The sequence below is a fragment of the Solea senegalensis genome, linkage group LG7 (assembly GCF_019176455.1).
Source record: "Solea senegalensis isolate Sse05_10M linkage group LG7, IFAPA_SoseM_1, whole genome shotgun sequence".
NCBI classification, from domain to species: Eukaryota; Metazoa; Chordata; class Actinopteri; order Pleuronectiformes; family Soleidae; genus Solea; species Solea senegalensis.
In genome coordinates, this window is record NC_058027.1 from 11,044,536 (window position 1) to 11,060,321 (window position 15,786).

A 15,786-nucleotide genomic window follows, 5' to 3' on the forward strand; every position below is an offset into this window, starting at 1 on the left:
ATGTGTGACTTGGTTTAATATTTTAAAAAAAGATATAAGACAGAATAAATATTAAATATTAAATGTTAACAACATTAGGCCTGGAAAAAACAGACTGCTTTGCTACAAAAGCAGCCAGTGGGGGGCACTATACTCACGCTGTCTACATCTTCGAGCATCTTGCTGGTCTCTGGCACATCAGGGGCATTGGGCACATTGACTATCATTGGTGTTCGTGTCCTTCCGAGTGTTCCGATGGAGGCTGTTTTAACAACGTGGGGGTGAGAGGGAAGTCCTGTGGATTAAATATGCAACAGTCAGTGAAGGCAACTAACACAGTACATGCTTTAAAAAGCAACACATGGAATCTTCCAGGATGACTGAATACACAGCTTGTTATTGGAACTTATTAAATGATCCTATATCATGAACATGGTTGATTCTGACTGAGAGTCACTGTCTCTGGTTTAAGGTCCCATTCAGACTTGGTATTAAAGGGGACATATTATACCCTATTTCCCCCATTAAAATAGTTCCCTGGTGTCCTAATGAACATGTCAGTGACATGCTTTGGTCAAAATACCATAAGGATGAAGCATCATAGCAGTTCAATAGCCCTGCTAAACCCGCCCCTTTCAGAACGCTTGTTTTTTTTTGGTCCCTTTATATGCAAATGAGACACAGGCAAACACAAACCCACTTCTTCCAGGGGGTTTCTGATTTGACCTCTTTACAGCGCTTTACAGCTCTATTCGTCTCCCCCTCCCTCCACTAGTTCTCTGACAATATCAACATGGCAGCGTGCGCAGAAAACAGCGAGAGTGCCGTCATAGGAAGAGACATCCTACATAAGGATCGAGCCGAACACTGCCCAACTGTAAATCAGTTAAAAACACTGTGCGGAGTGTTTTATCGCCTATACTTACACTAAGGGGGACCACGAAAACATGACTGAGTATTCTTTTTCCACACTTTGGTGACTGGTAGGGCCTCCAGAGTCCCAAATATAAGTATTAAAATGGTTAAAAAGTTGATTTTGCATAATATGTCCCCTTTAAGATCTGATCCTATGTGAATAGCAGTAAGTATGACCTGGTATTCACCTGCATCCTGAATGAGTCTCCTGTGACCACCTGTGTCAGGTCTCTGTGTGATATGCAAACAGTGACCTACTGTATTCTGCACACCCAGTACAAACAGAGCAGTAAATCAAAGACACTAAATGTGCTATTGTGATTGTTTCTCAGTGGTTACGATCTAAAGCTCAAAAACCAGCTGCTAAAAAAGTAAAAACATGTCTGAGTAGAGTGCAGCTTCCACACCGACACACCTCTATGCTGTTGATGTAGGAAGAAGATCATGAGGAAAGTTTTTTTGGGGCCCGTCCACTACACCAAAACGCCATTTTCAGCCATATTCCAAGTGTTTGCAGCTTTACTAGCATTACGTCAGTGTTGTGCTGTTGTGGCGTGAAACGCATCACGCTCTGTGTGCAGCACGGGGATTTCACCACAGACACAAAAACAAAACATATCCACACTGAGAAACACAGCCAGAGTCGTGTGGAGCGTCATCAGAATGGTGTGAGCTCACTTGGCGATGGTTTGAATGTAAAAGAACACAGCTTTAGTCACAGGTCTGAATGTAGTCTAAGCAGCGTGCGTTTCTCCTCACCAGTCTGAGTAAGCAGTGGAGTGCTGGGTAGAGCGGGTGACTCGTATGATGGATGGCTGGTTGCTGGGATCGCTGGCACTGCAAAGCTTTTGAGTGGGTGGGCGTGGGCGTGCGGGTGTGCTGAGCGGAGTGGGGGCAGGTTGCTGGAGTAGCTGGGCTCCTCCTCTGTGGTGGTGGAGCCGTGGTAGCTTCCCTCGGGGTCAGCAAGGATCTCCGAGGGGCAGGAGACCTGGGAGGAGGTGGTGGCTGGAGGGAGAGGCTCTGAGATGGGAGTGTTTCTCACTGACTCTGGAGAGGGGGTTGGATGGAAGGAGATGATGAGTCTTTCAGATTTTGATCGTAAATGCTAGGAAACACCAGACCAGTGTCTTTATATCGTTATACAGATCTAAATCCCAGAGCTTTATCATGTAAGAAACTCTATCTCATATGTTGAGACATACATCATTAAAAGTTCCTACGCTGCCATGTTCGACGACATTTCTGGTGGTTTGGTTTATATTAATAAAAGAAATAAGTAAAAAATAAAAGGACAGTTAAAAATAATCACTTCAGGAGGTCAAGGAAGAGGGATTAGTAGCTAAAATATGAATGCAACAAGATGGCAGCAGCATGTGGATGAATGAGCGAATGATAAATCAATGAATGAGTATGAGTAGGTCGGTCTTCCCTGTCCTGTTTGTGCTTCAGCTCTGCAGCAGGTGGCAGCCTCTCACCTGTAGAATCCACCCTGTCAAAATGGGAGATGGGGGTGGCGCAGGCGTGAGGGCGTGGGTGCCCGCTACCCTGGTGGTAAAGGTAGCTTCGCGTTGGTGATGCCAAGCTGCCCATGTGATAATGGTGGTGATGGTTATCAAGGGAATGGATGGGGTGAGCACTAATCACAGCTGTGAATGACAGTGGACATGGATACAAACACACACACACACAAGATGAGATGATTAACCATCAACAAAGTGGATGTTTTTGCTGGTGAGATACACATACATGCACTTTTCTGTAAGAAATCCACTAACCTGTCACTACAGTTACAAAGAAAAAAGACAATATCAACAATAACAATGGGATGCATGAAACTGTCAAATATCTGTTGTCCATGATGTATTTTACTTTAAAAATCATTATGGATTATGAAAAGGTCTGATATTTCAGAATAAGTAGATCATTCTCACTCTCTCTCTCACAGAAACACACACACACACTTACGCTGAGGTGGCTGTGTGTCAAAAGGCATCATCATTTTAGGCCTCATCCCTCGGCGGCCTGCTAGTGTAGACATGCTGTCCTCTGACTCGTGGCCTAAAAGGTATGATGGAAACCAGCCAATCAGATAGAGCAGCTACTCTGCGGTGTTTATTTTGTGAACGATCCATCTTAATGATCTTTCAACACTTAGATAAGACTTGGTTTTGATTAAATTTCCACCAAATACCAATGTCAGGCTCATCATTCTATTTATTTATTTATTTTTTAACTAATTATATTGAGAAAATTGACTGTATTCGTGACAGCTTTTGCTTGCATCACTGCATTTATGACAAGCAATGGGTACTGTGCATGAAAAGCATGAAATGTTTTGCATGATATTCAGGAAAACAATAACAAGGGAGACAAGGACTGACTTATGAAACAAAAAAACATAATCTCAAATTCATCTTAAGACTCATCCACATGCTCCTGAAAGAAAAGCAAAGGTTATTAGTTCACTTCCTGCCATAAAAAGAATAAACTTTTCTTGGTAGTCAAGCTTTCAAAATGTAGTTTCCTTCAAACTCAGGAAGTCTGCTCAGTATTATAATGGATGTGAACTCAATGGCAATGAGTGTAACATTTGACTTTGATCTCTCTCGTATAACATCAAACATGAAGTCGCCCCCTTCGGGCAAGACTGACCACGGTAGGAGTTGCGCCTCTGCTGTAAGTGAGGATTGCCGTCCAGGCCGCTGTCAGCCGGCGTGATGTCCTGTGAGCTGCGGGGTATGGGAGTTTCAGTCATTACTGGGTTGGGCTCTGGAGACTTATCAATGGGTTTGAGTTCCAGCCTCTCATGGTGAATCCAAAGATCAGGAGGTTTCAGGTCTTTGGAGTTTCCTTTATATTTGTGGGAGCCGTTAGTGGACTTTGAGGCGGCTCGTTTTCTGCAGAGGAAAATAAGGAGGCAGCGGTGAAAGTCTGGCCTCATTCGTACAGAGAGGGTGACAGAAGCCAAAAGCACATGGAATTAAACTGGACAACAGTAGAATAACTTTTTTTCAGAAAGACAATTAGAATGATGAAAGTTGTTGGTGAGAGTCTTACTTTTTTTGGTGGGATGTGGTGCGCCGTGTGCACAGGAAGGCACCTACCACCACCACTATGATGGTGAAAGCTCCCACTGAGATGATGATGATAATGACCAGGGTGTGAATTTCACTGCTTCCCACACCTGATTTACCTCGAGAGGAGAAAGACTAGGATTAGAACTTTTCATTCATTCATTCATTCATTGTCTACCGCTTCATCCTCCATACTAGGGGTGAGGGGAGCTGGAGCCAATCCCAGCCGACACAGGGCAAAAGACGGGGTACAACCCTGGAGAGGTCGCCAGTCCCTCGCATGGCCAACATACAGAGACACACAACCGTCCACCCATGGACAATCCAGAGTGTCCCATCAACTACCGCATGTTTTTGGACTGTGGGAGGAAACTGGAGAACCAGGAGAAAACCCACATGCAAACTCCACACAGACCGGGTTGCGATCGGGGACCTTCTTGCTGCGAGGCGTCAGAAATGATCTTTTAAAATATAATCAACGACCAATGTGTGGAATTTAGTGACATCTAGTGGTGAGATTGCAGCTTACAACCAACTGAAAACCTCACCCCTCCTTTTCCAAACATGCAGGAGAAACTGTGTTGGCCTTTTTGGAAAATAAACCGCTACACGCTACATACGAATGTGAACACGGTACCTATGTATATATATAACATATATATGAAGGGGCTCATCTAACAAAGCCAAACATTGGGCCCTTCATTTATGGGGAAGTTAAACTAATGAAAACATAGTTGTGGATATTAATTTCCAGTTGGATCAATACATCCTAGAGTTGAAAGTAAGTAGGATTGAAACAAACATCAAATAATAGAAAAATATGGAAGCAAAAATTTCAAAAAGCACTCAAAGAAAAGGGACACCATCTTCATCTCTGCTGTAGTGTCTGACTGACAGGATGACAGCGGAACAGGACAGTGAAAGAAAGAAATCTTACCAACTGAAGTTCCAGGGTCTGGTGGCTGTTGGTTGCCTGAAGGCCCCGGCTTTGGTGGAAGATTTGAGGCTGATAAGAAAGAAAGAACAAGGGAGAGAAAAAATGTTTTCCCGATGAAATGAAGTGTTTTTATGGCCTCAAACCTACATGAGATTCATCCCAATTCAAAAAAGCATTCAAACACATGCTGCTTTTGCCGTTCATGCAGCTCAAGTTTTTTTTTCAGCCCAAAAGATGGAGATCTTTGGAAAGAGAGATACACAGGGAGCAGAGAGCCAGCAGTGAAAGATTAAGTGTGGAGGGGAAGTTTACCTTGGTCATTAGCCATTTTGTCAGAGGACTCAGCTTAACAGGCCAAAGGAGAGCAGGGAGGGAGAGACAATAAAAACCAAAAAAACAGGTTAGCTGAAAAGAGCAGCTAGGGAGACTGAAATAAAGCAAGAGATGTGCATTATGAGGCAAAACTAGAGAAACTGTGAGAAAAACAAAGAGCAAGAATGGACCTCGGACAGCCAAGATGACATTAAGAGCAAAGCATCTACAAAAAAATCAACCCTAAAGAGCACAATAAGGTGTGTAAGTGTCACTGTATTGAACCTAAAACATCAGTTCATTTTTCTTTTGACATTTTTCCAAACAGCGTCATCAGGAAAATCGTCTGTTTCAACCAGAAACTGCATACAAGGAGGCACTGGCATGTCAACATATGATTCGTTAGAAGAAAAACATAAGTCCTTGGAAAGCAGTGTGTTGTCACCAAATTGATTTATGACCTAATGTAATCATGATGTTTGCTTTTAACTGTAGAGCTTGTGTGAGAGATAAGACTTGTACAAGAATAACTACCTCTCTAACTGCGACATATTTTGACTCCACAAACCAAACTCTGTTATTTGATAAATGAATATTCTTTTAGAAACAAAAACATGAGCTAGAAATTGTGAGGACGCACTTTCCCATCTTGGTCTCGGGCCGACTGTGGAAACTTACTCTTTGGAGTGCGAAAGTTCACAGCATCAGACATGGGGCCCATGCCCTTTGAGTTGCGGGCCTGGATTTTGAAGTAGTAGGTGGTGTCCAGCGTCAGGTCCTGGATCTGATGGGTCAGACGGTTGCCAACCACTGGTTCTATAACCCAGTCGTGGACCTCAGCATTTACATCTGTACTGTAGTAGATAATGTAGCCTAAAACAAAGAGAGAGAGAGAAGAAAACTCTTTAAAGTTGGATTTAAACACAGAGACAAATTGACATTTTTGGTGTAATTCAATTCCTCTGCCTCAATGTGATGTCAACCTTCAGTGGAGAATTGAAGGTTAACATTGAAGACGCCGAGACTCACCGGTGATCTTCCCGTTGGCCTCCGAGGGAGGCTGCCAGTTCACAATTATGGTGCGAGGTTTGTTCTCTTTGCTCACTACAGTCACGTCTTTAGGGGAAGAGCTGGGGACTGCAGAGGGAAATGAGACGACACATTCTTTGTTTAGGTCAAGGTGTCACATAATGCACTTTCAATTTAACAACTTGGTGCATTCACTGCCAACATTTTATGCAAGGTGTCTGTAAACATTACCAGAATTACCACAATTTATATATACACAAGTCTTAGGGCACCACTAGCTATGTTGCTTTTATCATTAGCATTTGGAATGGAATGATGCGACTGAAAATTGAGAATCAACTTTTTCACGGCAGATATTTGTCGACATGAAACAGTAGGACAAACACAGGTGTTACCAATAACATCAATTAGGGTTCCACTCCAGGGTTAGGGTTCTTGTATTTTCTGGATAAGAGACATAATGATACTGTATGCTCATCATAGCAAGGCTAAAACAAAACTAATGGTGGCATAAGACTTTTGTCCAGAACTGTACACGATCTTCATCAACGCGTTTGGCTGCGAACACTAAAATAACCGATACAGAAACCTGTTTACATCCATGTACGAGCAAATGTTTATAACATAAACACATGTCTGAACAACAAACTTTAAAGTAATTGAATGAAACGCTAACACAGTGAAACTCGTCTCTATATTGACATGTAAACCTCATCAACATCATGTAGAAATGATGTCATCAGCCATAGTTGAAGAGCGGGGGAAAGCATCAGTTAAATGTTCCACTCCTGTAAATCTTGATCCAATATTGCACACACAGAAGCAGTTTCACAGAAAATGAGTTTTTAGGTTTGTTGTGAAACTTTGTGTTCAGCAATTACACCTTACTGATTCTATGCAGTGTGCAAAGTTTAGTATCCATTAGGCCCACATTGGTGCAGAAATCATAACCAATAACAAGGGTATTGTACAGTATATTCTCAGTATGGTCTCAATACTGTAGGGCTTTGAGAAAGACTTTATATTGCTATGGTAACAGTGCTATGGATTTTTCTAACACAGCATTTACAAGATTTTGATTTATAAGAGACAAGATTATCTTTCTGAAAAGAAAAAAGTGAAACAAGAGTGTAATGAAATGCATTTTATTCTCAGCTTGAATCCATGAAGGAGTCAGGTCTTGGTTTAACACTTGTCTTCTTCTTCTAATAATAATAATTATTGTTGTTGTTAATATTATTTCATTTTTCCAGATTGATTGAATTTGATAAGATTTGCATGATTCTGCATGTACGCCGTGTTATTCCAAAGCAGTGCTATTTTTGGCAATCCCCTCAAATCACCACAATTTCACTTAAATTAAATGTTTGATTCCTACTGGTCTCAAATGTTGTGCCCTGTGCAGTCATGCTCCACGTGCTGACGCGCCGGCCTTTGGTCACCATGACGGAAAACTCGTACAGAGTGTTGGGCTTCAGACCAGCCACCATGTAGTTCAGGCTGGTGGTGTTGGCCATCTGGAGACACACACACAAGAACATTTGTGTTTATATTCACTGAGTTTTATTTCTTCACATACTCACAGTGACTGACAGCAGCCTGAACATCACATACAGTACGTATGAACCAACAAACACCAACATGCAACCCACCAATTATCAAATGGCAGCACATTTAAATCGAGACATGCAACTATTCATCTTGATCTCCACTGTTGGAGGAAGTGGTGGTAGCAGCGAGTCAGTCCTGTTTACACAGTTACGTCGCATGCAATGACAAAAGTCCAGTTTTCCAGTGAAGGCTGTCAAATAGAGGAGAAGAGAAAACACTCTTCTTCAGAGACAAAGCGCCAGTTTGAGAGCCTCTTTCTTTTTTCTTGGTTTTCTCGAAGAGAATAGAGGATTGAGGTATTAAGGAAAGACTGTTGGTCACACTGCTCTTGACGCCTACACTATAATGTATTCCAAGAGGATGTATAGTATGTGACAGAGAGATTCTAACATGTTTGTTAATATGATTTCACTCATAATGAGCCAGGTCTTTGATTACTAGAGTCTCCACAGTCTGAGAGCTGTAAATGATGGACGTGGTGGATATGCTGTACAATGCGTGTTCGTCTGTTGTGTAATATATCGACTGGACACATCTGTTGTACATTTTTCATATTGTTTTATCACAGCAAAATAACTGATAAATCATGAATGTATTGGGACATTTGTGAGAAAGTGGCATTTACTAGCTTTTGGGTCAAGACAGTAAGTAACTGATGAACTGATTGTAAGCTTCTCGAGTGAGTGAGTGGGTTTTTCTGAGGTTTTCAAGTCCTCAGTTTGTCTTGTCCTTGTTGAATAATTAATCAGTAAACACAAACCTTGATCAATCACAACTTGTTTTTATATCTTAGTGTGGACATTTCATGAATAACCCTGAAACCAGGTCTTAACCCTGAAAAAATGTCCTCACAAAGATACATTTGTAAATTGTTTTGGACCTCACAAAGATATAAATACACAATGAATACACTCACACACACAACACACCAATTCTTCTATCTCGAACCTTAACCATAAGCAGTAAATACCTAACTCTAACCTTAATCTGACCACAATTCAAATGTTAACCCTAGACTTAACCTGCTCCTCAGAAATTAGGTTCTGCCTCATGACCAGGTCTTGGTCTCTGATATAGTAATTTGCTCGTATAAACAATCTTGACTTGACCCTTAAACTGTTACTAACCCTATGTAAGACAATGTTGAGACATTTCATGGTTATATTTATGAGGAGAATCAACTCCAAACTCAGGGAATGAAAAAGAATTATTGCTTGGTTACAGCCTTCAGCTGCCACTGTGCCAAGAAGCTGTTGTGGGAATACTTTATTATACATCTTCACAATACCCTTATAGTTTACAGGTATCAATATATCTCTGGTAAGTGTCGCCCTGCAGACAAGCACTGCACTGAAATACACATAAATCATTCTGTATTAAATGAAGGATAAAGTTTAATCAGATTGAAAAGATTTGAGGTTTATTTTACTGAACTGCACTCAGTTGTAAAGATGTTAGTTGAGCTGAGAAGTGCTGAGGCAAACAGGGAAAAAAAAGAGATGAGTGAACTTCAGCAGCACAGTATCATTCTGAGCTTCACAACCAAACTTTTGCTGGAAGTGACTGAGAAATAAGCCAATCATTCTTCCAGAATTCAACAAAGACACGTCAAAGAAGGCCCTCTTACCTTCACTTTGGTGTTGGCAGGGATGTTGGTCTTCCACCGTACTGTGTAGTAGCGGTTGTCAGTGATCCTTTGATTTTTGGGCAGTGAGTTGTCGGCCCAGGTCACCTTGATGGTGTCATAGCTCAGCACAGAGGCCTGAACACCCACGGGTGGCATCATGGGAGAGGGGTCTGGTACTGGGGTGTATGAAGCATGGAAGAGTTCATACATATCAACATCGGGGTCAACAGGGTCTGCACGTAAGGCAGTAAACCCGCACGCATGCACACAAATTAAAATGATCCAAATTAAAACATTAAGAGAAACGTGGCATGGTGGAGCAGACAGTGATGTCACAACAGCATGCAGGGGAAACGGAGAACAGGAGAGAATAAGGTTAATGAGTTAAAATGATAGACAATGAAGGGGGAGGAGGAGAAACAGGTGCAACATGGAAGGGATTGGGAAGGGTAAAAAGAAAGAGAGAGAAGATTCTATTAGAAAAATAGAACACTGACCTCTACAATCAGATATATCTACAGATTCAGTTGCTACATAGAATCTATAATACAGTAAGTGGTGTTCTATAAATAACTACTGCAGCAGCAATACAGACAGGGAGAGAGAGGAAGATTCTACTCATTAGAAACTGAATACAGTGCATGTGAATACTAGAGTGAAAGCAGATACCTACACATCCTACAGTCAAACATATCAAACTTGCACATTAAAGTGTTAAATGACATTTTTCAGAGAGCGACACAGATCAACAACAGATCTTTTCACAACATCTTAACATAAAGTGAATGCATTGAAACACTCTGGCTGTAAACACGGTGACTTTGACAACGTAAAGCCATGTCCTTCAAAACCGTAGAAAGAATATTGAGGCTTTAAGCGTCGAAGCGTGCAGAGAAGAAGAGAGAAGAGGGGTCACGGACAAGTTGTGTGAAATGTAAACACGTCACTTCTGTTCTGAGGCTCAACTGCGCTTTGTTACAAGTGCACAAGCTACCGTGTCACACCAACAGCAACAATACAATCGAAAAGAATCCTCCGACAGGGACGGGGTTCATCATTAACTGTGGGAGGAAACCTGAGAACCCGGAGAAAGCCCCCCACACACACACACGGGAGAACATGCAAACTCAGTATTATAAGTAACCTATTTAGAAATTAAGTAGTGAATGGATTCAATCAGTGTTATTCATCTTTAAGTGCCTCAGACAAAGCTTAGTCCAGCACTTAAATATGATTAATGGACTTTAGAATGTTGTATAACAACAACCTGTGGGTTAATTATATTTTAGAAAGAGGGACCGTGTGAGGAACACTTGAGTGTGTTTGTGTGTAAAGTGCTTGCCTATAGCACCACACTAACAGAGGGGAGTGTGTGTGTGTGTGTGTGTGTGTGTGTGAAGTGCAGCATAGTGATGAATAAATGCGTAAAGATGGCTGCCTGACCACTGGTTTAACTGTTGCTGCTGCTTGTGTCCTTGGTTTAGATCTGATAGAAGAAAAGGCTTTGGTCAGTCACACTCGATGACACTCCTCCTCAACCACTTGTTGATCCTCCACTCTCCTCTCTCCTTCTCTCCATTTGACACGTCTTTGTACAGAGCTGCCCTCATTATATTGCCAAAAGGGAGCCTGTGTGTGTGTGTGTGTGTGTGTGTGCACATGATGAAGATCCAAGCATTCATGTGGTTGCGGAGAGGCAGCGAGGTTTGCACAGTCGCACACAGTCTTTCTTTCTCATAGTTCCCAGTATTTACAAGTAGAACACATTGCAGCAAAGAGGCTGATTTGTCTTTGTAATGTTTTACAGATGGAGTAAAACCTGTCTATCCCTGATTTTCAGTTAAGACATCACATTACTTGAGCATATCCAGCCGAACACTCTCTCAACCTAAGTTCACAAAGTTTTGTTTTTTTTCCAAAAGTAAAAGTACTATGTAGGTCAGCTCGTCTTTTTAATCCCGACTTTAACAAACTGGCAGGAAGGGAACTCGCCCCCGAGGATTCAGCAGCAGACTATGGTGGTGGGCTTTGGTTCTGCTTTGAGAGGAAACGTTTGGATCTGACGAAGGGTTGCCAAAGCCACCACAGGGGGTCTGCATGTGTGCAGCGGCAGTGTGCGTGCACTCGCGCGTGTGTGCGCATGTGTGAAGCTGTGAAAAAGAGAGAGCATCACAGATAGAAGTGTACAGTATGACAGTGTGCGGGTGCGTGCGCGCACTCAGGCTGCCACCCCCCCTCGAAGCATGTTGACGTGATTCATGTCATCCAGCATCCCACCCCTCTCAACCTTAGCGCTGCAACAGTGCTACAGTGGAGACAAACTGCAGTGATCAAGGCGGAGTGTGGAGGTGGAAGGCTGGCTGTGAGAGGAGGCAGGTGGGGGCCCCCACTCTGGCACACTGCGGGGAGCATGGACTGATTTGTCTTCTGACACTGTCACCAAAACTATGTGAACTCATCTAACGTGCAGTCTTTCACATTCTGAGATCATTTGTCAGGCACACAAGTTCCACATCTAATTGTTCGCAGGGTTGTGATCTGAGGCTAAAGGAATTATGGATTGTGTGGGTGGCTGCTGAGCTGCATTATCCATGTGCTCTTGACTAATGCAGCAATGCCATTTTATTTCTGTTGCACATACAGTAGATGACAAAAATAACTGCATCACAGAGCGGGTTTGATATAAGATTTCTGAGGCCAAGACAGATATTAAAAAAAAAAGAAAAGAAAAGAATCTAGTACAAATACAATTTGGACCTAAATGAGCAACAACTGTGGACAAATGGCCAAAATGGGAACATTAGGTTGAAAGTGAATCCATATCACTGTATTGTTTCATTCATTTGTCTGTTACGGACCACGGTTTCATGACGTTGTGTCTAATGTATTTGGAGAAATGCAATCAAAACATTGACCATGTTTATGTTCTGCTATGTAACATGTCATAGCTCGCTCGCTGAACAAACCATTTCTAAATCACCTCCCATTTTTCCACTGTCGTATAATTGTGTCTCACATTTTGAATTGTGGGACACGTGGTTATAATCAGCTGTGACTCAAGTGTTGCTCAATCAGTCCAGTGATATTTGGCAGCTTTAATCAAACATGCAGATGCTCTCTGGTCTTCCTTTATTTATTCTGCTATCCCGCCTTTGGCCTCTATGTATATTCGATGAGCACACAACGACCCGCCTGATTACATTATACTCTCCACTACTACGTTTCATGTTTGGATAGTCGTTCCATCGACACACGAGGAGGTTGTCCTCATCAATCTTAAATCAGAACATCTGGTAATCTAAAGGCGACATTTAAACATTTAAAAAGAGACCTGAAAACAAGAGTTAATTGAAGCAGCGAGACGCTCCAGTGACACATTATCGCTCTGGTAATTTGGAGTCCAGACACAATCTGTATGATAATAATGTCAGGTTAGAGAAGGCAAATGTAAGTCTTTCTTTTTGGGGGTGAGTGACTACAGCTATATATTGAGAGTACTGTATATTTTAAAATAATCTATATGGTTTCTGTTAAGTGTGAGCTTAAGAGATAACAAATAATAGCATTTGAGTTTCCGTGTCAATGAGACTGCTGATTTCTCACTTTGCAGTGACTCACGGTATAAATTGAAGTTTTCGGGTCAGAAGGGACTGGATTGAAAATGCATGTTTGTAGTTTGTACCTGACTGAGGTCTGGTGATGGCGCTCTCATACACAGGAATCCCCTCACCCACATTATTGAAGGCCTTCAGTGTGATCACGTAGTGGGAGCTGGCGTCTGTGAGGTAAAGAGAGAGAGACAGCGAAGTAACGACAGAGAGAGAGAGACAGATAAGTGGATGCAGCCATCTAATCAAGCAGAAGCTCTTGAGACTCTTGACTTTTAATTGCAATATTAGCCTGAGTGAGTATTTGAATACAATCCTCGCTCTTGCTGTGATTGTAATGGATGTTTCAATTAAACATTTATAGTTATTTCACAACAATTCCTCCCCTAAATCTCTCCATTTTCCAACATTATTTTTTTAATCTATCAATCCACTTTCACATCCCTTACTGAGACTTTCATTACTGGTTCAGTATTCATTAAATTATGACATTTAAAAAAAAAAAAAAGATTACTATCTACATATTTGAGTTGGAGGGAAAAAAAATAAAACATTTAGATACAAAAACTATAAAAAAGCATTCTTGAATTGTATTAAGAAAACTGCACAGTGCCAAAGTAAGAGAGCGTTTTTATTAAATCAAAACTTAATCTTCATAAATTCTTTGTTTTTTAGTATGAAAATAACCAAAGCAAATGTACTTTGTTCAAAAACTAGGATGTTCCATTACTGTGTCCCCATTAAGCCAATGTGTGTAATTAGTGTCTCAGGCCTGTGGTGGAGAAGATCTCATTAATCCTCTAAATACTCAGTATGGCATACAGATGAATCGCCTCACAGTGTTTTTCTGTGTATCTGTGTACATTTGCTCATGACTAATTGAAATGTTTTTTATTATTATTATTATTATCATCATATAATTCAATAATAGTTTTAAAATAGCGTACAAATGTGCTGCGTCACATAAAACACATTGATATGTTAAAATAAGACAACAACGGGATATTTTTGGGCCCACATGCACAGTTAAACGAGCTAAGGCCGCAGTCAGACAACTTGCTGAGTCTGATGTGGAGGAGAAAATCTATTTATTCCATTGATTGGCCATGTACGTCTGACTCCGCCTCCGTAGGCTGCGCAGTATCTCTCTATAAGCTAGTGTGTATTGACTGAGTTTCCTGTTGACCTCTATGTCACAGAAAAATAAACAGTAAGCAGCGAGATGGACGGTGCGATGGATCTTTGCTGTGTTGTCTGAAGAAAGACGCTGCTGTAACAGTTCCTTCTCTACCTTCTTGTCTCCTTCTACCTCCGGGTTCAAGACCAGGGAGGAAATGTTGGTGCATGTGCAGAGCGCCAGGTAACCGACTAAGCGCATACATGGACATACAGGAGTAATTATCCAGGTATGTTGGTCCGACTTAGTTGATTTAAGTCGGACTAACGTGTTGACATGACATGAAGACAACTGAATTATTGTCTTAGTCTGAATAAAAATTGCAGTTTTAAAATACAAATTAACATCCAGTGAATATAGAATGGAGAACTAAACATGTTCTCACCGAGGTTCTCGATGGTGTAGTAGCGCTGCTTGTAATCCACTTTGATGGTCTGAGCGTGAGGACTGCCAATGCCGTAGCCGATGGAGTAACCGCGCACCACGATGTCCTGGTTCTCCGGTGGCGTCCAGCTCACGACGATACTGTTGACCAGAGGCCGGACATGGAGAGAGCTGGGCTGGTCCGGTACACGTGATTCTGGTGAGGAACAAACTCTAATCTTAGTTCTAGAAATCCATTGAAACAATGAGTTGATTAAATGCAGATGAGGACTTGAGACATAACCTCAAAAACCAGTGGACTGGTTCTGGTTGTGTCTGTATGAACTGTTTGTTTTTTTACCATCCAGGTCGCTCTCAAACGTCTCGGCACTGTTCCAGTCAGTGGCAGGTCCTGTGCCGTTCACCGTCATGGCAGACACACGGAACGAGTACTCGGTCCCACGGTCTAGACCTGAACGTGCAACACAAGAGGGTCAGATTCAGAGCTGAGATGTTTTGATGCAGCTGAGGCTGAAACAAATCCATTACAGCCTCAATTACTTGTAGTTTAGAATTTACTGGTGCACTGCACTCGTCAGTTTAATTAAGATTTCAAGTCACACACATTATAAATAATGGATTTTTTAATTTTTATATAAGATGTTCAGCAGGCCTCATAGTTTAAGGACAAAAGGACAACGTGTCTGCCTCAGGACGACCAGTGAATGTTTCAATTAACTCTCTTCTACACTTTATATTTTTTTAAACGTACTGAGCGGCGTAAGAAGAAAAACATTTACTGGAGATTCTTTTTTTTCATTCATATTTTAAAGCTACGACTCCTTCCGAAAGAGCTGATTCACTGCTGGGTGCCTGCTTTGGTATTTAGAAAAGAGGGGAACGCCTGCTGACAAATGATGTATTGCTGTATTAATTTGCTGTAACATTTTTCATCATCGTCACAATGTCCCATTTGCACGCGACATGCTAATCCTGCAGTCTTCTCTCTCTCTCTCTGCAACCACCATTGTGGGCCACCCTTGGGGTTTGCTTCTGAAGCCTGCCTAACCATTCGTGCCTCCAAGGCTACAACATCTCCTTCTAAATGCTTTTGAACCAACAAACATCCCCCTGTTTCGCCCCCCAGAATGTTC

The 15,786-nt window shown here is 41.8% G+C and overlaps 1 protein-coding gene across 10 annotated transcripts in view; it reads right to left on the bottom strand.

Annotated features, from left to right (window-relative positions):
• neo1a (neogenin 1a) overlaps nt 1–15,786 on the bottom strand; it is a 153,196-nt gene that overhangs the window by 2,780 nt on the left and 134,630 nt on the right. For 4 of the 10 annotated variants that reach the window (XM_044030606.1, XM_044030612.1, XM_044030611.1 and 1 more), the window contains exons 14-28: nt 14,994–15,104; nt 14,655–14,849; nt 13,167–13,262; nt 9,485–9,717; nt 7,625–7,763; nt 6,247–6,354; nt 5,896–6,090; nt 5,218–5,250; nt 4,906–4,974; nt 3,952–4,087; nt 3,547–3,791; nt 2,860–2,952; nt 2,370–2,540; nt 1,654–1,941; nt 138–274 (exon numbers count right to left, since the gene is read on the bottom strand). In XM_044030606.1, the coding sequence (XP_043886541.1) occupies nt 138–274; nt 1,654–1,941; nt 2,370–2,540; nt 2,860–2,952; nt 3,547–3,791; nt 3,952–4,087; nt 4,906–4,974; nt 5,218–5,250; nt 5,896–6,090; nt 6,247–6,354; nt 7,625–7,763; nt 9,485–9,717; nt 13,167–13,262; nt 14,655–14,849; nt 14,994–15,104 (2,249 nt within the window). The remainder of the gene's footprint in view (nt 1–137; nt 275–1,653; nt 1,942–2,369; nt 2,541–2,859; nt 2,953–3,546; nt 3,792–3,951; nt 4,088–4,905; nt 4,975–5,217; nt 5,251–5,895; nt 6,091–6,246; nt 6,355–7,624; nt 7,764–9,484; nt 9,718–13,166; nt 13,263–14,654; nt 14,850–14,993; nt 15,105–15,786) is intronic. The other 6 variants (XM_044030616.1, XM_044030610.1, XM_044030608.1 and 3 more) reach the window with 5 other exon arrangements.